The 23403-nt window shown below is 49.4% G+C and overlaps 1 protein-coding gene across 4 annotated transcripts in view; it reads right to left on the bottom strand.

Annotated features, from left to right (window-relative positions):
- The window catches only part of SRL (sarcalumenin), a 105348-nt gene that overhangs the window by 14615 nt on the left and 67330 nt on the right, over nucleotides 1–23403 (bottom strand). For 2 of the 4 annotated variants that reach the window (XM_054042062.1, XM_054042061.1), the window contains 3 exons: nucleotides 22327–22422; nucleotides 14674–14709; nucleotides 12089–12187 (listed from right to left, as the gene is read on the bottom strand). In XM_054042062.1, coding sequence (XP_053898037.1) covers nucleotides 12089–12187; nucleotides 14674–14709; nucleotides 22327–22422 — 231 coding nt within the window. The remainder of the gene's footprint in view (nucleotides 1–12088; nucleotides 12188–14673; nucleotides 14710–22326; nucleotides 22423–23403) is intronic. The other 2 variants (XM_054042063.1, XM_054042064.1) reach the window with 2 other exon arrangements.

Here is a 23403-nt window from a genome sequence, read left to right as displayed (position 1 = left end):
TGAGGTTAGGTGCAGTGTGACCATATGACCCCTACACCCAAACTCCCTCCCAGAGCTTGCATCCCTGACTCCTGCCCCTCAACCCCCTGCCCCAGGCTCAGCCCAGAGCCCCCTCCTACACTCCAAACCCTGCAGCCCCAGCCCAAAGCCTGCACCCTCTCCTGTACCCCAACTGCCTGCCCCAGCCCGGTGAAAGTGAGTGAGAGTGGAGGAGAGCAAGCGATGGAGAGAGGGGAGATGGAGTGAGTGGGGAGGGGCCTCAGGGAAGGGGCAAGGTAGATCTTGGATTGATCTTAAATTCAAAAAGCGATCTTGTGCATAAAAAGGTTGGAGACCACTGGGCTAGGGACACCATCCCTGCCCATCCTGGCTAATAGCCATTGATGGACCTATCCTCCATGAACTTACCTAGTTCTTTTTGAACCCTGTTATAGTCTTGGCCTTCACAACATCCTCTCGCAAGGAGTTCCACAGGTTGACTGTGCGTTGTGTGAAAAAATACTTCCTTTTGCTTGTTTTAAACTTGCTGCCTATTAATTTCATTTGGTGACTGCTAGTTCTTGTGTTATGAGAAGGAATAAATAAAACTTCCTTATTTACTTTCTCCACACCAGTCATGATTTTGTAGACCTATCATATCTCCCCTTAGTCATCTCTTTTCCAAGCTGAAAAGTCCCAGTTTTATTAATCTCTCCTCATATGGCAGCCATTCCCTACATCTAATCATTTTTGTTGCCCATTTCTGAATCTGTTCCAATTCCAATATTTCTTTTTTGAGATGGGGCAACCACATCTGCACACAGTATTCAAGATGTGGGTGTACCATGGATTTATATAGAGGCAATGTGATATTTTCTGTTTTTATTATCTATCCCTTTCTTAATGATTCCCAACATTCTGTTCACTTTTTTGACTGCTGCTGCACATTGAGTGGATGTTTTCAGAGAACTATCCCCAATGACGCCTAGATTTCTTTCTTGAGTGGGAACAGCTAATTTAGACTCCATCACTTTGTATGTATAGTTTGGATTATGTTTTCCCAATGTGCATTACTTTGCATTTATCAACATTGAATTTCATCTGCCATTTTGTTGTCCAGTCACCCAGTTTTGAGAGATCCTTTTATAGCTCTTCGGAGTCTGCCTGGGACTTAACTATCTTGAGCAATTTTGTATCATCTGCAAATTTTGCCACCTCACTGTTTGCCCCTTTTTCCAGATCATTTATGAATATATTGAATAGGACTGGGTCCAGTACAGACCCTTAAGGGACACCACTATTTACCTCTCTCCTTCTGAAAACTGACCATTTATTCCTATCATTTGTTTCTTATTTTTTAACCAGTTACCAATCCATGAGAGGACCTGCCCTCTTATCCCATGACAGCTTACTTTGCTTAAGAACCTTTGGTGAGGGGCCTTGTCAAAGGTTTTCCGAACACTATATCCACTGGATTCCCCTTGTCCACATGCTTGTTGACCCGCTCGAAGAATTCTAGTAGATTGGTGAGGCATGATTTCCCTTTACAAAAACCATGTTGACTCTTCCCCAACAAATCGTGTTCATCTAGACTTCTGACAATTTTGTTTCAACCAGTTTACCCGGTCCTGAAGTCAGGCTTACTGGCCTGTAATTGCTAGGATCACCTCTGGAACCCTTTTTAAAAATTGGCATCACATTAGCTATCCTCCAGTCATTTGGTGACTGGTGTGCGGACAATGCACACGTGACATTGAGGAACCTTTAAATAGCAGATCTGCGGCTCCAGCACCAAGGGAGGGATCTTGTCCTTAACCCATTGCCACTAGGTTACAGGGAAACAACATTTCTCACGTCAAGGTGCCCACCAGGACACCTGTGGGAGTGCTCTGCTGGCGCTCCAGACCTGCTACTGCCCACCTGCAATTAGCACAGCAGGTGCACCCTGGGCCATCCGTGGCACCACGGGATTGCAGCTGGACAGACATTTTAGGCTTGGTTTTCAGAAGTGCGAGTACCTGCAGCTCCATCTGAAGGCACGGGCGCCTCAGAACATCGGGCATTAAAACTCTCCTGCTTCCCAGTCTTACCTTTCTGCATTCCCTTCTCCATCTCCTAGCTCAGCACCTTCCCCCCCGCCTCTCTCTCACTGATCTCTTTCCCTTTCCCCTTCCTTAGGGGATGTCTACACTGCCTCCCGGGGTGTGATTTGCAGTTTGTATAGTATCAGAGGGGTAGCCGTGTTAGTCTGAATCTGTAAAAAGCAACAGAGGGTCCTGTGGCACTTTATATCGAAAACCCACCGACTGCTACACCTACCTTCATGCCTCCAGCTTCCACCCCGGACACACCACATGATCCATCATCTACAGCCAAGCGCTGAGGTACAACCGCATCTGCTCCAACCCCTCAGACAGAGACCAACACCTACAAGATCTTCACCAAGCATTCTCAAAACTACGATACCCACACAAGGAAATAAAGAAACAAATCAACAGAGCCAGACGTGTACCCAGAAGCCTCCTGCTACAAGACAGGCTCCAAAAAGAAACCAACAGAACTCCACTGGCCATCGCCTACAGTCCTCAGCTTAAACCTCTCCAACGCATCATCAGTGATCTACACCCCATCCTGGACAATGATCCCTCACTTTCAAAGACCTTGGGAGGCAGGCCAGTCCTTGCCCACAGACAACCCGCCAACCTTAAGCATATTCTCACCAGCAACCACGCACCACACCATAACAACTCTAACTCAGGAACCAACCCAAGCAACAAACCTCGATGCCAACTCTGCCCACATATCTACATAAGCAACACCATCACAGGACCTAACCAGCTCAGCTACAACATCACCGGCTCATTCACCTGCACGTCCACCAATGTTATATATGCCATCGTGTGCCAGCAATGCCCCTCTGCTATGTACATTGGCCAAACTGGACAGTCACTACGCAAGAGGATAAATGGACACAAGTCAGATATCAGGAATGGCAATATACAAAAACCTGTAGGAGAACACTTCAACCTCCCTGGCCACACAATAGCAGATGTAAAGGTAGCCATCTTACAGCAAAAAAACTTCAGGACCAGAATCCAAAGAGAAACTGCTGAGCTCCAGTTCATTTGCAAATTTGACACCATCAGATCAGGATTAAACAAAGACTGTGAATGGCTATCCAACTACGGAAGCAGTTTCTCTTCCCTTGGTGTTCACACCTCAACTGCTAGCAGAGCACCTCACCCTCCCTGATTGAACTAACCTCAGTATCTCCATACTGATTTATACCTGCCTCTGGAAATTTCCATTACTTGCATCTGAAGAAGTGAGGTTCTTACCCACGAAAGCTTATGCTCCAATACTTCTGTTAGTCTTAAAGTTGCCACAGGACCGTCTGTTGCTTTTTACAGTTCGTATAGACATTCCTGCACTCCAGCTAGCTCATTACAAAGAGCAGTGAGGACACTGCACTGCTGGTGTCAGCATTGGCTGTAGAACGTACCGGGGGGTCAGGTGGGCTTGTGAAACCCATGCTGAAGCCCGCACGGCTGCCTTGTCACTGCTAGGTTTAGTGCAGGTACGTCTGCACCAGCGGCCAGTCACACCCTGCCCGCAGTGGAGACATGAGGAAGTGAGAAAAACAGCCAGTGTCACTCAAATATTTGGTGTCCTCTACTTGAGTAGCTGTGAATTCCTAGAAGACACCAGCCACACGTGGGGATTTTTACTCTTCACTAAACACAGCTGGTTAAACAAATTTTAGCAAACAAAGAGAACATTTGCAGTTTACAAGCCCCTGGAGCTGGTTCTCTGCTGATCACCATGTAGAGTTCAGGGTAACTTGTTTGGGGTCTGGCATTTCCTCTCTCTATTGCCATGTTTTTGTGCTGTGGGCCTACCAAAGTTAGAGGTTTTCACAAGATGAACAGGTCACTAGAGCGTTGCTATTTTCTCTTCTCTTGCCAAGATTTAACATAGCTAAACCTAAAGAATACAACAGTGGGATTCAGAGCCTTTCCAGTTACAGGTCTGATGTCAGCGAGCAAGAGAAATGAACCCTATCCAGCCAGAAGCAGGAACAGCAGGGGAGCAGACAGACCAATGGGTGCTCATAAGCAAAAATTACCCCCTTTTCCCCAGCAGAGCAATAAGACTTTTCAATTCAACCAAAAACCCTTTTCAAAAGTGCAGCATCACCAATCAGGAGTCCCCTGGTGTTTCATTTAGTTCAGTGCTGTAAATGTGCGACACTCCAGCTAGTCTCTGTGCTGGCTTGTGCCATCGGAGCTTCAGCTGAAAGGCTTAGACATTGGAGCATTATGGTTCCCAGTGAATAACAATTTATGGGAAGGGGCAGGGCTGGCTGGCCACAGATGACCTATACTGCGTGCATGTGAGAGAAATCTTTTAGCCCTGGGTGACTCTGATTGGTGGACACTGAACTTTGGAGGCTGAGCCCTTGCCAACAAGAGGGATGTTGCATCTTATGAGAGAAAAGGTTCGTTCCAGACTGAAGCGGCATTCATGAGCAACTGCACAGCGCAGGCCCTGAGACCTGTTCACTGCCCTCACACCTCGCCAGAGGGCAGGGCGGACCCGAGGCTTAAAGGGACCAGCAGGTGCAGGGTGTGATGTATGTTGTTTTAGTAATTGTCGTGTTTGCATGGAGGAGGAGTGAAACGAGAGTGCTCATCTCCAGAACAGAAGGAAGAGGGTGACTGAAGTGAGAACTTTGCTGGAGAAGGGAGAATGGGATTTTCTATGGTCATACCTTCTCATATGCAAAGGGGCAGCATTTCTCCCCCACCCTGTGGAGAGACCATAAGTGCTGCAGAAGCGTCTCCCACATCAGCATTCTTTGCGATGTTCTAGGACGTGGGAAGGCGAGATCATACAAATGGAGGGTAACATGATTGTGTGATGGCAGCCAGATAGTCCTGCTCACTGCTTTCCTCACAGCCTCCCTAGCTTGGTGTCTTTCCTTACTTAAGAGATCCAGGTTAACAGTCAGGGTCTCAGGCCACGTCTCCCAGTCCAGCTGAGATATAAGTGTTTAAACACACAGGTGTTGGTGTCACTAGGCATCACCCTAGGTAACTCGAAGGGTTGAAAGACCCGAGAGTCGATAAAGCCCCCCCCGGTCTAGGCCAAAGTGAATCAAAGCCCCTGCATGTTAAACTTTACTAACCTCACAGGCCAGCAGCTGGGAAGCAGTAGTGATAAGGGAAACCTCTTAAAAACAAATACGTATGAGGCCCTGAAGGTTTGCTTTGCCCAAAAGTTTAACCTCTCTAACTGCTGGGTATGCTCTCAAATCCCGCACCACGCGGCAGGGTTACCTTGGAGGGTAGTCCCCCAAAATTGGTCAAATATCTGTTGGAAATGGTTCAGTAGGGGAAAAAATATCTCGGGTACCCCCTTGTCACAAAACTGCACCATAAAAGCTCCCTTTAGCCTGCTAGAAAATAACACCTGGAGGCCATTTAATAATGCTACCACCATTCCACAAGCACATCCTGTCCTCTAAACAGGCCTTCAATCAGTGGAAGGCCCAGGAACAGAAACCCACTCTATTTAATACCCTCTGGAGCTGGCTCCCTAGCCTAGGGGGCTTGGGAGGTGGTATTGTCCGCCTCCTGCTTACTGGTCTCATACTTTGTTTCCACACCCTAGCTCTCTTCTCATGCCTAAAATGTTTAATGGTTAAAGTATGTACCACTTCTAGAAGTCAAGACACCTCCTTTTTCCCTTTAATCAATAATCCTAAAACCATGGCCTTAAATCATATCTTGTCCACAAAATATAAGAAAATTCAGCCAAAAACTTGTTGAGTATTCTCAAAGGAGGGAGTTGTTGGTGTCACTAGGCATCACCCTAGGTAACTCGAAGGGTTGAAAGACCCGAGAGTCGATAAAGCCCCTCCGCTCTAGGCCAAAGTGAATCAAAGCTCCTGCATGTTAAACTTTTTACTAACCTCACAGGCCAGCAGCTAGAAAGCAGTAGTAATAAAAAAAAACCTACATGCTTCCAGCTAAAAAACAAAATTGCAAAAACAGTAAAAACAAGCTGCACAGCCAAGGTCGTGTAATGTAGCCAAAGGAAAAAAGGGGAAAAGGTGGGAATAAAGAAGAGGGGATAAAAAAGGACGGGGGAAAAAAAAGGCTTAGTTACAAACTATATAAAAAACAAAAGCTGCTTATGTTGGTGTGCTTAATTTAAAACGTGCCTGTCTCTTTGCACCACTTTAAAATCTCAAATAAACTTTGTTTGCTTCTCCACCCTGGTGTGTTCATTGGCGCGAAGCACACCAGGCAACGGACCCCGCTATTGCTGTCCTCGGGCACTCTGTGCCGGCAACACAGGCCAAGTTCTAGGATCCCACCACATGCTCATCTGAGGTCAGAATTTGGCCCTTGGATTAGAGCCTTGAAATGGGAATTTTAAAGAAGGGGGCACATAAGAAGATAAGAACGGCTGTAGTAGGCCAGATCAATGGTTTATCTAGCCCAGTATCTTGTCTTCTGACAGTGGCCAGTGACTGAAACTTCAGGTGGAGTGTAGAGAACAGGGCAATTTTGAGTGATTGTCCATAGTTGTCTACTCCCAGCTTCTGGCAGTTGGAGGTTTAGGGACACCCAAGCATGGGGTTGCATCCTGGACCATCTGGGCTAATAGCCATTGATGGATCTATCCATCAATAACTTAGTTAATTCTTTTTTGAACCCAATTATACTTTTGGCCTTCACAACATCCCCTGCCAATGAGTTCCACAGGTTGACGGTGTGTTGTGTAAACAAATACTTCCTTTTGTTTGTTTTAAACCTGCCGCCTATAAAGTTAATTGGGTGACCTATAGTTCTTGTATTATGTGAAGGGTAAATAACACTTCCCTATTCACTTTCTCCAGACCATTCATGATTTCATAGACCTCTGTCATAACCTGCCCCCACTCTTAGTCATCTCGTTTCAAAATTGAACAGTCCCAGTCTTTTTAATCTCTCCTCAGATGGAGAGATGTTCCATCCCCCTAATCATTTTTGTACCCCTTCTCTGTACTTTTTCCAATTCTCATATATTTTTTTGAGATAGGGTGACCAGAACTACACGCAATATTCAAGGTGTGGGCATGCCATGGGTTTATATAGAGGCGTTATGATATTTTCTGTTTTATTATCTGTCCCTTTCCTAATGCTTGCTAACATTCTTAGCCTTTTTTTTTTTTTTTTTTTTTTGACTGCTGCTGCACGTTGAGTGGACGTTTTCAGAGAACTATCTATGATGACTCCACACAAATGAAGTAGGTTCACTATCTGTCACTAGCAGCTCCCTTCCACAGACAGAAACAAACACCCACAATAACCCACACCAAAGGTAACTCAGCTCTGTAGGTAGTTCATCCCTGGAGCTTGGGTGAGACCCAAATTCATGTCCTGTAAGTGTCTCCTCACCCACACAGATCACGTGGCAAGAGTCTGGCCATCTCCAGGGTAACCTCTCCACCCTTAGCATCTCAGGATGGGTCTCCTGGGGATTTAAGGCATGTGGTTATGATCTGAAAAGTGGCAAGAAGATACTGTGCCTGCTGCTGTTTCTCTCAGCCCATGAGATGTATTCACTGAGCTTACTGGTAAAATACAATTTTATTCCTGCCAGCCCTGCAGTGCCAATAAAGCTGTGGGAGAGCAAAGTGTGTTCCATTCTGCTCTGTCCCATGCATCATCAGCAGAACCAAAAGCTCAGTCCCAAAAATTTCGGCTGAGAATTTAGCTTTGAACAGGCATTTGGTGCTGAACTACAGCCACAAGTCTCATACTTGGGTTTGTCCAAATAGTTGTTTAAGTTGCTGCTTGAAGCTAAATAGCTCAAAGGAGACTGCAGCTCCCACATGATGGTGCCTGCAGCATGGCTAGTTTGCAGCCTTCTCATCCTCAAGGCCTGTGCTGATCATGGCTCACAATGGACCAGCAGACAGGAGAGAAGTGGAGGGTTTGAAGAGGTTCCATTGTATTCTGGTGGCTTCCTACAGCACTGGCTGCTTCTTGTCCTCTTATTATATCAGATCCTGTCTCTGCTGATCTTTCCATCCCCTCCTGCTTGGGCATGAATTCAAAAACCTGTCAGGATGCTGGTTTGAGGGCTGGGGAGAAGGGCTATAGAGCTGGTAAAAAAAAAAAAAAAATCCCCCCGCACAGATGCCTTTTGGATGGAAATTCAAAATCCAAAAATTTTTGGCCAAAACTGACACAAAGAAAAAAAAAAGTTTGGAAATGCTGCAGCGCTTCATGGGAGTTGCAGTATGGGTGCCTCATGCTCCCATTCTCCTCTATAGGCTATGTTCCCTGGTCTGATTATATCCTCCATGATGCACCACACTCTTCCTGCTTGGTGAGGGGAGGTGGTGCATTGTGGGAGTATCTTGCTGTGGTGGATCAAGGGAGGTGTAGTCTGGGCATGGAGACTGGCCCATAAAGGAGAATGGGGACTTGACGTAACTGAACTACAAATCCCAGGAGCCACCACAGGAGCATTTCCAAATTGAAATATTTTGATTTTCAAGTGTTTGGTTTTTTCAATGAAAAATTTAAATTTTCCATGGAAAGCAGACACTTCTCATAAAAGAATCCATTGAGTCAAAATACATTTCCATCAAAAAGCAATTTCTGTGAGAAATTTTTGTGCAGTGCTAGTTTATATTGTGTAGGGAAGCATTTGTCTCATTTCTCACTTATGAAATCTCAGCCAAATCCTCTGCTGGTATAACTCTACAGCCCTCTTGACTTAAACTGAGCTTAGCCAATTTACACTAGTCATAGATCTGACCCCATATTTTTAAAACAACCATTTTGTCACTATTATCTGCCTCCTAAGCAAAGATTGCTATTACTTTGAACTCTCTACCTAGTCAATAATATAAGCAAGAAGCATTCACAGTAAGGTCTTTAACTGTTCACGAGTGTATCAGTCCCATTTATTTATTTATTTGAAACAAATTAATAAATCTCTTTTGAAAATAAGTTAAAACAATTGTTTCCAGGATAGATTATTGCTAAAATGTCTTCCTAGAAAAAGAGACATCTCCACCTTTAAAAATGATCAGCACTGGAATTCCTGTATAGTAACTTTACAAGGGGTTATGGTGACAATAGCAAGTTATTAAAACATATAATCTGAAGAGTGTTCTATTCTAATGTGTTCTGGTTTTGTGGGGCTAAGTGTTTGATTAGCCAATGGTATTGGTTCTTATTCATAGCAATAAATGCTCACATATAATACATGCAAATAGAGTGGGTTGGAAAATTTCAAACAAAACATTTTCCCATTGGAAAATATGATTTTGTGTCAATTTCCTAGGAGAAAATATGGATTTTGGTGTATTTTCCATAAAGAAAATAAAAATGAAATGTTTCATTTTGAATGGGGTTGACATTGCTCTCTGCATCTGCCTGAGCCACCATGATGTCTCATGGGCATTGTAGTTCCGGCTTCTCCACAACCCCATTCTCTCCTATGGGCCCTAAACTGCATCTAACAGTCTCTCTATGTGGCTGACCTGCCACAGTGCCTCATAGAAGCTGTAGCCCGGCCAGTTTTGTTCCATAAAAAGTTTTGATATTTTGATTTTTTATCTCAAGTTGGGATAAAAACAAATATTGAAATATTGGTATTTCCTGCAGGACAGAAGTTCTGGTTTTTGATCAGCTCTGCATACAACTGCTTCATCTAGTGATCTATTCACTTTCAATCTGATTTTGTATTAATATTATTTCTAATTATTTAGTATTTGACTGAATCTACATATTAGATACTCAATAGTTTTGAGACCAGAATATTGATGAGGATGGCGAAAGAATAAGCAGCTTGACTCTCAGATCCCACTTGCAGAGCTGGCAACTGGGAAAAAAAATCTGTACACTGAGTGCATTAGAGCTAGACATTAGAGAGGGACAATGAACACGGAAGGGTAGAGAATCTCTTTTCTAACCATAACTGCTTTCTGAGCTAGAAAATAAGGCCTGAGTTTCTAGCAGTCAGAAGTCTCATTAGGTGGAAGGTGAGAACAGGGTTGCCACCCAACCCAAATTTTCCAGGCTTGCTTCTGGCTTTGTGAGTCCTTCTTCTGGCTTGCAAAACCAGTTAACAAATAGCCTGAATGTCCAGGCATAATCATGACCCCACCTGACAAGGTCACCAAGTTGCCATGCAATGAAGACTGACTCTCTTTTGTCCATTAGGAGCCTTTCCCAAAGATGACAGCCCTAGCCATCCGAGTAACTTCATCCTTCCTACATAAATTCTCCCTGGGGTTTCAATAGGGTATAATTTACTTCTTCACTTCCTGTCCTAAACTACTGAGTAGTGTTACTGCGCATTAATACACTGACATGTTCCACTCCAGAAGTGGCCATTTAATAGCAGGGCCCAAAATGATCCCTGTAGCTCTAGAGTTCATAAAGCACTTTGGGATTTTGTCAGGATGACAAGGGCCATATTTACTTCCAGTTACAGTCTCTGATTGTGTCATGTGACAGTGGGGAGCATTCGCATTTCCTTGCTCCCAGCTTCAGGGTCTCTGCAGACACAGTTACCGCCCACGGCTCTCAAGGGGAGCCCTGCTCTTTGGCTCCAGAGTGTGTTCTGCTACACCAGTCTCTCTCTGCTATCTAGCTCTTCCCTCGCTCTGGGGAGCAGCGGGACTGGCACCTCGGGGCCAGGACAGAACACCCAGGGCAGCAGGACCCTCATTGGTTCTTCATTAAGCAGGCTATTTTGCTTCTCTTGGGTGTTTCAGGAGGCCCATCTCACAGATTATGACTCTATCCAGGAGGCCCCATGCACACAGTCCTTACATCTGTAGCCAGTGCAAGCTATGCATTCACCAGGTAATCTACCTGACCCTGCAGGTATACTGAGCGCTATCCTGGGCTTCTCTAGCTTCGGGTGGGGGCCTGTCTCCTTAAAAGCCTCTTTGCAAACTGCAGTCACCTCTGCCCGCTGTCTGAATCTGACCCTATTGCCAATGCTGAGATCAGCACTCCCCAGTTGTGGCTAACACTGCTTGGCTCTTGCTTGAGCCCTGGGGCTATCACAGACTTGCCCCCAACATCCTTCCTCCTTACATTTCCTGCATGGGCTTCCAGACCCAGCAGACCTCAGCGGCTCAGTGTTCTCCTATGCCGCATCTGTAGAGCCCTACCAAATTTACAGCCATGAAAAAAACGCATCATGGACCATGAAGTCTGGTCTCCTCCCATGAAATCAGGTCTTTTGTGGGCTATTACCCTATACTATACAGATTTCACAGGGAGGACCAGCATTTCTCAAATTGGAGGTCCTGACCAAAAGGGAGTTGCAGGGGGGCTACAAGGTTATTTTAGGGGGGGTTGCAGTATTGCCACCCTTACTTCTGTGCTGCCTTCAGAGCTGGGTGGCTGGAGAGTGGTGGCTGCTGACTGAGGGCCCAGCTCTGCAAGCAGCAGCGCAGAAGTAAGGGTGGCAATACCATACCATGCCATCTTTACTTCTGCGCTGCTGCTGGCGGGGGCTCTGCTTCAGAGCTGGGATCCCGGCCAGCAGCCCCGGCTCTCTGGCTGCCCAGCTCTGTTTGCATTGTGTTGCATGGTGGGACTTATACATACACCCATCAAAACGGGCAGCAAGCTGAAAAATATCTTATGCTGTCATGCTGTGGAGCACAGTTAGGCTGTAGTTTGGCAACAAGGTCTGAGCCTGCAACAGGGCCGTTGCCATGTGGCAGGATTCTAAGGATATATTAATGGGCATGCTCACCCAGAGAGGTGCCCTTGTTGCGGTGGGTTAACATGGGCGGTGCCATTTTGCTTCTAACGTCAAAGCTCTCCTCAGAGGTTGCTTATTTCCGGAGTTCACTCTAGCCGTTGGGCAGAGATGTTTGTGGTTAGGTCCATGGTGTGTATGGTACATGCCAGGCCTGCCCCACAGCCGTTTGGTCTCCATTAATTTGAGACAAAAATTGCTTTGTTCAGTATTTGAGTTCAAAAAGTGACTGTCTCCAAAACATACATCACAGCCCGAGGAGTGGGAGTAACAGCACAGCAAAGAACACAGACTGACTGTAATGGGGTGCACTCACCTCTTGCAAGTGACCCCTGTCTCAGTGCATGTGCCTGTTCTCTCTCTCTCTCGGTTTGTGGTGGGGCCTGATGACTCAGCCCTCTGGTTGAGTCACACACTGTCAGTATGTGAAATAAAAACAAAGCAAACACTTTAGGGTACAAATCCAACAAGAGCCTCTCTCAAGGCCCTATGTATCCTTTCTCTTAAGCTGGCCCTGCTCTGGTATAGAGCGGTGCCCTAGGGGCAATGTCTGCCCTCTCAGGGCCTTTCTGGCTACAGCTCTCCAGCTATCTATCTAAAGCTATATGCACTATATAGGCATACATACACGCATTTGTGTTATATATATATAATTTATACAGATGGTGTATCTATCTATCTATATAGACACACCATCTGTATAAATGTGTGTGTTTACAGATCTAGGGACTCTGTACTATATATAGAGGGGCTGTGTTTATAGATAAATACATGTAGCTATAGGTAACTCTATCTATCTGCATATGTATACAGCTATCTCCCCAGTCTCCAGAGGGTTAAATAAAATTCAGTTGGAAAGCCAGAGTGTGTCTGGCAGGTATGTTAGTGTAAGTGGGGGGTTGAGGTGCACAGCGCACTGGTGCTATGATGTCCTTGTGACTCTGGAAGGACGGCTGCTCTTCCAGCAGCAGCCCCCTGTGCTTTGGGTGTGTTGCGAGGGACAGGCTTAAAGGAACGGCGGCAATTTTTTAGCATTTTGCTGGCTGATCATGTGGCTGTGACCTTGCCAATGGCACCAACCCATCCACCACTGCTGCTACCTGTATGGCTCTCTCACCCGTATCTGTATGGCTGACCGGCTGGGAGAGACTCAGGAACCTTCAAGCACCAGGATTTCCTGCCAACCCAACTGGGAGCATGCTGTACTGGGTAGCCACGCCCTTTACCTTTCTCCGGGGCACCATCCTGGAGGGGCCCTATTTCAATTTAATTCCCATCACCCAAATATGGTCCTCATGGGAGCGACACAGGTACCCTGGCAACACCATTCTAAGTAGAATACATTAGGGCTAGAGCCGGTTCTGCCTCCTGAAGGGGCCGAGGGCACGCTATGTTCCTGGGAAGGTGATGCTGGGCACTGGAGGGGACAATATCCACCCGTCCCCATCAAAGGGGGTGGAATTGTAGCCTCCGTCACTCACACTGCTGCACCCTCAGATTTCATCCAAACGGGCAGCCTTGCAATGTTCACTCTGCAGGCCTGGGCAAGGTGGGGGACTACCGACATCTGTGACTGACCGGGACTGATTCTCTTGTCACACAGGCTATGCCTTTGCTGCAAAGCGGTGCTGTGATTGTAGCATAGGCACCGACTCCATGAGTGCTCCAGGCAGGGGTGGAGTCAGGGCGGGGCCGGGGGCAGAGGGGGGTCGAGCACCCACCGGCACGAGCAGAAGTCGGCGCCCATGTATGTAGTGTGGGTATGCTAGCGTTAACCTAGCACAGGTACCAACAGCAGTGATGACGTGGTGGCCCAGGCTAGTCATTGGGCTAGCGCCTGAGTACAAGCCAACTGTGGACCTTGGGTATGGAGTGGTAGTTGTTACCCATTCTAGTTATATTGACCCCAGCGCAGAAATGCCTACCCATGCTGCAATCGAGCCTTCACTTGCAGTGACGATGTACCCGGAGACTACAGTGTCCATTTTATGAAGATGTTTATTTGAGGATGCCATGAATGTGTGGCCTGCTGCACAAAGCCAGCCACTGCAAAATAATAAAGACAACTGTGTATATAACTAGCACTGGCTAGTGCACAGGGACACTGGGTGAAAGGCTGTGGCTAGTGAACAGTGGGACTCAGCGTATTTCTCTTGGTAGTGCACAGGGGCCCTCGGGGTATGGCTGTGGCTAGTGCAGGGGGGCACTGGGCGTGTAGCTGTGGCTAGTGCAGGGGGGCACTGGGCGTGTGGCTATGGCTAGTGCAGGGGGGCACTGGGAGTATGGCTGTGGCTAATGCACAGAGGGCCCTGGGAGTATGGCTGTGGCTAGTGCCCAGGGGGCCCTGGGCATGTGGATCTGGCTAGTGCCAGGGGCACTAGGTGTGTGGCTGTGGCTAGTGCAGGGGGGCACTGGGCATGTGGCTGTGGCTAGTGCACAGGAGCACTGGGCGTGTGGCTGTGGCTAGTGCACGGAGGGCACTGGGTGTGTGGCCGTGGCTAGTGCACAGGGGGCACTGGGTGTGTGGCTGTGGCTAGTGCACGGAGGGCACTAGGTGTGTGGCTGTGGCTAGTGCACGGAGGGCACTGGGCGTGTGGCTCTGGCTAGTGCACGGGGGGCACTGGGTGTGTGGCTGTGGCTAGTGCACAGGGGCACTGGGAGTATTGCTGTGACTAGTGCACAGGGGCACTGGGAGTATTGCTGTGACTAGTGCACAGGGGCACTGGGAGTATTGCTGTGACTAGTGCCCAGCAGGCACTGGGAGTACTGTTCTGGCTAGTTGCTGTCTGGAAAGAGGAAAAATGCTGGGATTTTCAGTGCCTTTGACCAATGACAGTTGAGAGGCAGTGAAGAGGTTATCTGGCTGCTAGTAGCATGCAAATGGCAGGCAGCAATACCAACCTGTGGCTGAGGAGCCCAGGGTACGTCCGTGGTAAGCTGTTAGCAGGGAGAGGGCAGGGGGAGAGAGAAAAGGCAACATGAGTAGAAGGAAGGAAAGGAGGTGATTGGTCTGGTAGGACCCACAGAGAGAGCGAGAGAGCTGATGGTCAGTTCAGCCTTCTCTGAGACAGAGAGCAGAACCAATGAGCAATGCAAACACTCCAGGAAGAATGACACAATGAATGACCTGCAGGAATAGAGGGCGCATGCACTAAGAGATTTATAATGACTGGTCTTAGATTAAAATCCCATTCGCTGGTCTCCAAGACTGTGGACCTGGATTGGACGCAAGGACCAGTCTTTTGGGAGTGGCCCAAGGACAGGTTTCCTCCTTCACTGACATCCTTCTGAGATACCTTCTGTGCCCCCAGGATACCGGAATTCGGCTCCAGCAGCAGGTCCAGTGAGGGCCAGCTGGGAGCCCCATTGAATAATAACAACTTCACACTAAGGAATTGCTTTCTCCTACAGAGCGAATGAGTTGGCTGAATTGTCTGTAACAAGCCATAACTAGGGTCTGTTCAGTTGAACTGCAGGAACAGTCATAAACGCAATGTCCCATACCCCTTCCATTGGGCTATGGTTACTTGTTTCCCCTCCTATAATGCCAGATTGTGGAAGATACTTTGGTTAGGAGCAAGGCAGTCCCTGATGCAGGCATGTTAGTCTGCATGTACACATACATGGTTTAGGGTTGCCAGCATGTACCGCAATTTGGTGTGACATCTCTTCAGACCCTGTCGTTGGACCAGGACATTCCCCAACCGGGCAGAAGTTCTTCTGAGGATGGAACCAGGAGAACAATCCCAGCATGCTAGAGAGAAAACTGGCACCCCTAACTTAGAGAGAGTGCACACGTATACCATGGACATATACACACCCACATGCATGGAGACATCGATTGGTCTGCAGCCTGCATGCCTCCATATGGGATGTGTAAACACAGTGTCTTTGTGTACACACCGGAGAGGTGTCCAGCATGGAGGTGGCACAGCTCATACTGAAACATGGGCACATTTTAAAGAGAGGGTTTCTATCTGCAAACACATTCCAGAGAAGTTGAACACACCGCAGATAAAGAGCCTCCAGACATTTTAGAAAGAGACTCCAGGCCGGCCAGTTGTAAATAAAATCTGCTATGTGCCAGGAGTTGCTGAGTGACCTAGGATCCTGGTGAGCTACAGCAGAGAGCGCTAATAATACTACAGTACCCAAATGACTCTAGCATTGATACTAGGCAAGCTGCAGCCATGTAACCGAGGGCAGAACTGGTCCCATGGATACAAAACCCCCGGAGGGCTGCTGTATAATGGAGAGGGAAAGAAGCGGATTGCTAGGAACAGAAAGAGAACTTACCATTGCATATTGGTTTGACCCTTGGAACATAACCCCTGTTTCTTGATACTCCTGTTCCACATTTTCCCTAACTTGTATGATCCATCACGAGTCCTGTCAGACTGGGGCCCTGCCTGGGCCTGCTATTGAGCTAACGACCACCAGGGGGGTCAGAGACAACTCCATATATCCTCCCCACCCCTTTCTAGAGAAGAGCCATTTTGGCATTCAGGACACACCGGGGACGCATTCAGACCTTCCCTGCTCAGCGAAGTCACCATCAGGTTATTAATGTGGCAGAGGGAAAGGGAACCAGCCGATGCAGCCTGTACTGTCCACAGCCGCGGCAGCAGCAGCTTCCCATGCAGAGAGACTCTGGCAGTGAAGCCAAAGGAAGTCGAAGGCAGTTGTGAGCACTCACTCAACACTGCAGTGTGCTCACCTGGGCTGCTGAGTTACGGGGGCTCCCTAGCACGTGGTGCAAACTCCTTGCTGGGCTACACAGTCATCACCACGCCTCTAACTACTTGACAGATTGCTCTATTTACTCTTCCACTGGGCTTCCAGTGGGCATGATGGGAGATGCCTTTGCTACAGGTATTCCGGGCAAACGTCGCCCATTCTGCTCAGTCCAAGAACGTGGAGGTGCACGGCGGAAGGAGCATTTGGCATCAGGTGTATTGGTTTAAGTGCTGGCATTGCTGAGTCAGGCATAGGAGAGAGCCGGCGGTCTGAGAAGTGGTGGCAGGTGGCAGCACTGGAGCCCGAGCAGTGACTGCAAAGCAGCTACAGAAATGGCACTTTACCATGTGCCGTAGAAAAGGCAATGGTGGAGATGCTATTTTCCAAACGGAACGGGGTGTGGCCCTGGACACATGACTCGGGAGACAGTGGTGCCAAATGGAACACTGAGATGACCCATCTTCAGTGCCGAGCCCTCCTGGGAATGAGGACTGTGTGCACAAGGCACCAGCTATCTGTTACGGCCCAGGCTATCAATGGAAGAGCGCGTGAAATCATGGCACCGAGAACCAAGAGTGAGGTGGATAAACTGTGATTTTGACTGAGCGTGTCTGAACTGCCTGGATATCTAAAAAGCATGGGCTACACTCCCAGAGCCCTGACCCAGCATGCCCTGGGGTCGGTGTAAAACCTGGGTTGGTGTCTCTGGTCGTTTCAGCTGTTCTATAGTCCAGACTAGGAACTTGGAGGGGCTGTCTCCAGGACATTACATCATCCACAAAGAAGTCCCTGAAGGGATGCCCTGATGCCAAGGTGAGCATTGAGGTTGGTTCCTGGGAAGCCATGTGGCTCCTATCCCCACCCTCCATGTCAGTGCCTGGGGGTGCCATTGCTCCATCGCGCTAGGACTATCACACACTCTGGCTAATAACCTCCAGAGGGGTCACTGCCATGGCATTGGCTTGGCTGGGGGGCAAAGGCCTCTGCAGAGACTGGTGAAAGGTGCAGGGTGAGCATTTCACCGTTCTCCTTGGCAATATCAATATCAATTCACGCACATGAGGCCAGAATGCTACCCAGTGGTGTAGTCTGGACAGCAACCCCACAGGATGGAAAATGGTAACGCTCACGGGGCCAGCCCCCAATCCACTCCAGCCAGGTCAGGCCCTGGTTCAGGTAACGCGCATTGCGGTCAGCCAGGTGGCGGGCTCGGCACTCCCCTCGGAAGAGAGAGGAGAAGAGGTAGGGATGGATTTCTGAGGCCCACCCGTGATGGGTCTGCCTGGGGAGGGATTAGCTGTGTGATTGGGAGGCAGGGGAGGGCGAAATCCCTGTTTGGCGAGTCTGAGGCCTAGTCTATGCCTAAAATGTAGGTTGATCTAGCTATGTGACTCAGGGCTGTGAATAAGTCCAGACCCTGGGTGATCCGCCCCCACCCCGCCACTGTAGATGCAGCTATGTTGACGGAAGAACTCTTCTGTCGACGTAACTGCTGCCTCTCAAGGGGCGTAAAAATCCCCTCTGTTGCTGCACCACGTGTCTACACTACAGTGCCCAGCAGCTTAGCTGTGTACAGGGCCGGCTTTAGGCCAATTCAACCAATTCCCCTGAATCGGGCCCCGCGCCTAAGAGGGCCCCGCGCCCAAGCCCCGGTACCAGCAAGAGCCGGTGTGCTGTACCCGGGTGGCCCGGCTTCCCCAGGGGGCTGGAGCCCAGGCCCTTTAAATTGCCACCAGAGCCCCACTGCTGGAGCCCTGAGGTAGGGCTGCGGGGCTCTGGGGGCTATTTAAAAAGTCCAGGGCTCCTGTTGCTTCTACCACCCCGGCCCTTTAAATAGCCGCTGGAGCCCCACCGCTTCCCCAGGGCTCCTGTGGCTATTTAAAGGGCCGGAGCAGTGGAAGCAGGGGAGCCCCGGGCCCTTGGCTGCTGCTGCTACCCCAGTGGGGGAGGGAGGGGGAGGAGGAGGAGGGGGCACTTACCGTACAGGGTGGGCTGTACTTACACCAGCCCCGCACCCCCTGACCTGCCCACACCAGCCCCTGTCTCCAGCCAGCCCCACACCCCCTGCCCTGCCTGCAGCCAGCCCCACACCCCCTGCCCGCAGCCAGCCCGTCTCTAGCCAGCCCTGCACCCCCTGCCCTCAGCCAGCCCTTGCCGCACCCCCTGCCTGCACCAGCCCTGCACCCCCTGCCCTGCCGCTGCCTGCAGCCAGCCCCACACCCCCTGCCCACAGCCAGCCCCTGCTGCACCCCCCGGCCCTGTCTCCAGCCAACCCCTGCCGCACCCCCCTGCAGACCTGCCTGAAGCCAGACAGCCCCAGACACCTCCCTGCCCACACCAGCCCTGCACCCCCTGCCCTGCCTGTAGCCAGCCCCGCACCTCCTGCCCTGTCTCCAGCCAACCCCTGCCGCACCCCCCTGCCTGAAGCCAGCAAGTCCCGCACTCCTCTGTCTCCAGCCCTGCCAACCCATGCCGCACCCCCCTGTGGCCCTGCCTGAAGCCAGCCAGCCCACCCCACACACCCCTGTCTCCAGCCAGCCTCGCACCCCTTGCCCTGCCTGCAGCCAGACCCTACGTCCAGCCAGCCCCATGTCCAGTGGTGCCCTGCAGTTCCCAGGGCAGTAACCCTGCACACCTGCTTCAATGAAGGGGGTAGGGAGCAGCTGGGACCCACATATGTGCACACCCTAGGGTGACCAGACAGCAAGTGTGAAAAATCGGGACAGCAGGTGGGGGTAATAGGATCCTATATAGAAAAAGACTCCAAAATCTGGACTGTCCCTATAAAATTGGGACATCTGGTCACCCTAGCACACCCCCAGAGAGTGGGGGGGACCCACACATGTGAAACGGAGCTCATTTCTAGTTCAGGTCCATCTTTTTAAGAAAGAACTTTAGGTAGGGTTAACATACATCCGTATTTTCCCGGACATGTCAGGCTTTTTGGTTCTTAAATCGCCGTCCGGGAAAATTCCTCCTGGGAAAATACGCGCATATGGTAACCCTATTGGTACAAAAAATACATACTGTGGCACATCCCTTAAATCAGAACTTTTTATAGGGAACTGGTTGCTAAGAAATGAAAGGCTTTTTTTTTTAAGTCATCCCTGCTGGGCCCCGCCGAAAATGTTCGAATTGGGCCCCACACTTTCTAAAGCCGGCCCTGGCTGTGTAGACATTCCCTGAACAACACCCTCCACCCAACTTTGCTGTTCTGTGGCTCTTTTGGAATTTGTGTTAAATTTTCTGGCTTGGAAATGAAAGCCTGATAGTGTCAATAACAAAGAGACTTGTCTGTGCATAATTGAGCATGTGCCTCTACCTGCTAAACTGGAATTCCACTCCCTGCTTCCCTGGGCCTCAGCTCCAGGCAATCCCAAAGTGAGGATCACATCGCTGTCACAAGCATCCTGCAATGCTGCGTGCCTTTCTACACCTTGTAAAGGACTGGCGTGCACAAGACTGCAGCACCCACACATGGGCGTGCGCACACTCACATGCATGCACACAGAGGCGAGGTGAAAAGTCAGAGAACAAAGACTGGGAATTATTAAAGTTCAGGCGATCTCAAAGCAAACCATCTGCAATGCCCAAATATTAATCAGAGCCGAGCGCAAGCACCAGCTTATGCAGCACTTGCAAAAGGAAGCAGCTTTGGAGGAGCTGAAATGGTGTCATGATTGGAGCCACCATGCTTCAGGGGTAGGAGTGGAGGAGGAATGGGGCATGGATGCAGGGAGTTCCTAGTATGTGGTTATGATGGGTAGAAGTGTGACTTTCTCCTACAGCCCACGGAGCACTGAGTATGCACTGAAGTGTTTTGTGGTTGGTCTTTTTTGCACTGGTGGTTTTGAAATATCAAAGATCCAACTGAGACTACCTCAAAGAGCATAAAAAAGAGATGCTGCCAAGCGGCTCTGCGTGTGTGTGTGCACACGTGTGTGTGTGTAAGTGTGAGGTTAAATATGGGAAGCTGAATGCTTGCCATGGGTTTCAGCGTGGGTCATAATCCCCTACAAGCCAGCCAGCCCACCCAAATAAATAGGATGGGAATCAGAGCCTACGTGAGCCACGGACGATCCTGACCAGGAGACGTGGCCCTGTTTGGAGGCAGGAGCTCTGGAAGGACCTGCTGGATGATGACCCTTTTCATCGCTTCGCAAAATAGAGTTATACAAAAATAATGTTGCAGATACAAGGTGCTGAGCTTGGTGTAGAGTCCTACCAGGCCCGTAAAGCTGTAGCTTCTGAGGGAACCGGCAGGTCTGACTGGATCTCTACAGGCAAAATATGGCTCATGGGCTATTTAAATTGCTGGGCTATAGTAGCTCAGCTGAGAACAGCTGCAATGGCAGATATGTGTGGGATGCAGAGTAATGCTGAACCAAGTGAGGGGAGGGTAGCACCAGGAGGAGGGGCAGATGTACCATAGTAACGGGGGAACCTGCAATGTGGTGAATGGAAATTGCATCTTGAGTGGGATTGAGGGCGTGCATGAGTGGAACTGTGGGGAGCAGAGATGGGAAGGCAGGGAGGGTGTAAGCCACAGATCAGCTCCTTGCAATAAGGATAAACTCCAGGACTCTGCTATGGAGTAATCCCCCCATCCCTGGAGGCTAATCATCTTTTTTGTAGCATGAGTAAAAAGCCCGGAGGGCAGGTGTAGCATGGGCAGCAGCAGGGCAAGCATCGCCAGCCCACCCCAACTGATGTGCCTCACCCCAATCTAGTACGGCCGGCTCTAGAGCAGAGAGGAGCATTTCGTCTCCACGGTTCCGTCCAGGCCCCAGTTCAGCAAGGTACTCGTGCCTAACTTTGAGCATGTGAGTTTTCCCATTGAATTGGGACCTCAGGCCTTGGCTGCTCTGCTGAGGCTGCCAACAGGGTTTTGTGATGTTGACACTAATGCATTAGAAATGGGGCCATGCGGCTGCTGTGTCACACAGATTGCAAGGGCCTCGCGTAGTCTACAAGCTCCTTAGAGCAGCGGCTGTTCTTACCTCCTTTGGAGTGGACCAAGCACACCATTAGGGCTTAGCAATTACTAGCGGGCTCTGGCACAGCCATCGGGGACCAACCTTTGATCACGACTGGCCTAGGCCGAATTTCCATTGCTAATGACCTGGAGCTAAAAAGCTCCATGTTCCATCACGCCCCCTGAGTCATCCACTCCCCTGGAAAGAGAAGTTAGGCCAAAATCTTGCACCCAGAAGAAGAGCTGCAGGAGAAGCAGCTCATCCATCCGTGTCTGGTACTTAACAGGACGGAGTGTTACAGAATTATTATTCCTTAGAGGGTTCAGACACCCTAAGCCTAAGCCTCCTTGTGAGCCAGCTGTCCTGTGCCTTCTTGAGGGCTGGTTCTCTGGGCCTTGTGCAGTGATTCACACCCATGCGGCGTGGGCAGAAAGCACTCCTGTCAGGGTGAGTGGAGGGTTCTAATCTGGCAGCGTTTCACATGCACATGGCACAGGGGCCCCTGACTGCGCACGGTGCTGGCAGTGGAGGGCCGGGCCCTTGAGGCTCATCAGCTCAGTGCACTGACGCACTCCCCCAGGGAAAAGGAGGAATTGTTCTCGCTGATTGAGGTGATGTTATGCAGGGACCTAAAAAGCCAACGTGCATACACAGAATTCCCACACACTGAAACCCGCTGCCCTGGGCTGCATGGGACCCAGGTAACAACACTCTCTGGATCTCTTTGTCTGCTGCAAAGGAAGATTCAAGGTCTTCCACGGATCCAGTGTCTGTACTCTGAACCTACGCACAGCAGAACTCTAACTGTGCCCGATGCATCCCTACTGCCCCTCAGCTTTACCTGTGATCTCATGCTGCCTGAGCTCGTTGTATCTGTAGGACTGCTCCAGGGGTTTGATGGAGGAGTGGTAGATCTTCCTCAACCGCTGCAGTGTTGCTACAGGTTCAAGGGGTGATAAAATAGAAACAAATCAAACTCAAAGCTACTCCCAGATGCCTCTGGTGTCCTGACCATCTTCTTTACCTCCCTGGATCTCTTTCATGTACACACACAGAGGCAGTGCAGATAAACAAGCAAACAAATCTCCATTTGGCTGTTGGAATGGGAGGCCTCTCATTGTGGGTAGAGATTTCTGGTTGGGACAGGTATTAAGAATGGGCATGAAATCTCATGATAGCAGGGGACTGAGTCAATGACCAGGGAGGTGCCCTACAGTCCTATGTTCCCATCTTTAGAAAATAAGGTACCACAGAATAAAACCCTTTGAGATGCTCTGGATTAAGCACTGTAGTTAGAGAAGGGATGGCAGATTCCAGGCCTGTCCCATGAGCTGTGCCGGTGGCATTAACCTCTGTTCACTGGGAGGTAGCTGCTGCCTGGCTGTAGCCGTTGTTCAGTTTTGATTTGCTTCTGTGGAATCACTCATAAAAGACACAGAAGAAGCAATCCTGTGGTTCTGGCGTGATTCCACTCCCACCTCTGACCCCTCTTAAGCCTTAAAACTTTCTCTCGTTTTCCATCAGTGATGAGAGAACGTCAATAGCTTTAAATGGCTGATTCAAATAAGTACCCAAAATTTCAGGGGTGAAATCCTGGCCCCATTAATCTCTTTGGCAAAAGTCTCATTGGTATCATTATGGCCAGGATTTCACTCCAGATGCTTTCCCCAGCCTTCTCCAAACCTGCAAATGTATAGGTACGTTGGGTAAGAAATCACAAGATTCATTACTATTTAATATTTGATACACAAATTCCTAAAGGGCCCTTCATTGTAGTGCCTGGGTGCCAGTGAGAACAGGCTTTCTATGACATGCCCAGTACATCTTCATTTCTGAAGGCCAGAAGAGTGTCAGGAACAGCTCTTCCCACAGTATTTTGGTGCTTCTTCATCTAGTCCCAGCGGACACAGGGGAGAGC

The sequence above is a fragment of the Malaclemys terrapin genome, chromosome 10, assembly GCF_027887155.1.
Source record: "Malaclemys terrapin pileata isolate rMalTer1 chromosome 10, rMalTer1.hap1, whole genome shotgun sequence".
NCBI classification, from domain to species: Eukaryota; Metazoa; Chordata; order Testudines; family Emydidae; genus Malaclemys; species Malaclemys terrapin.
Note: the sequence above shows the minus strand (reverse complement) of the source record. Positions and strands in the feature narration are given on the sequence as shown.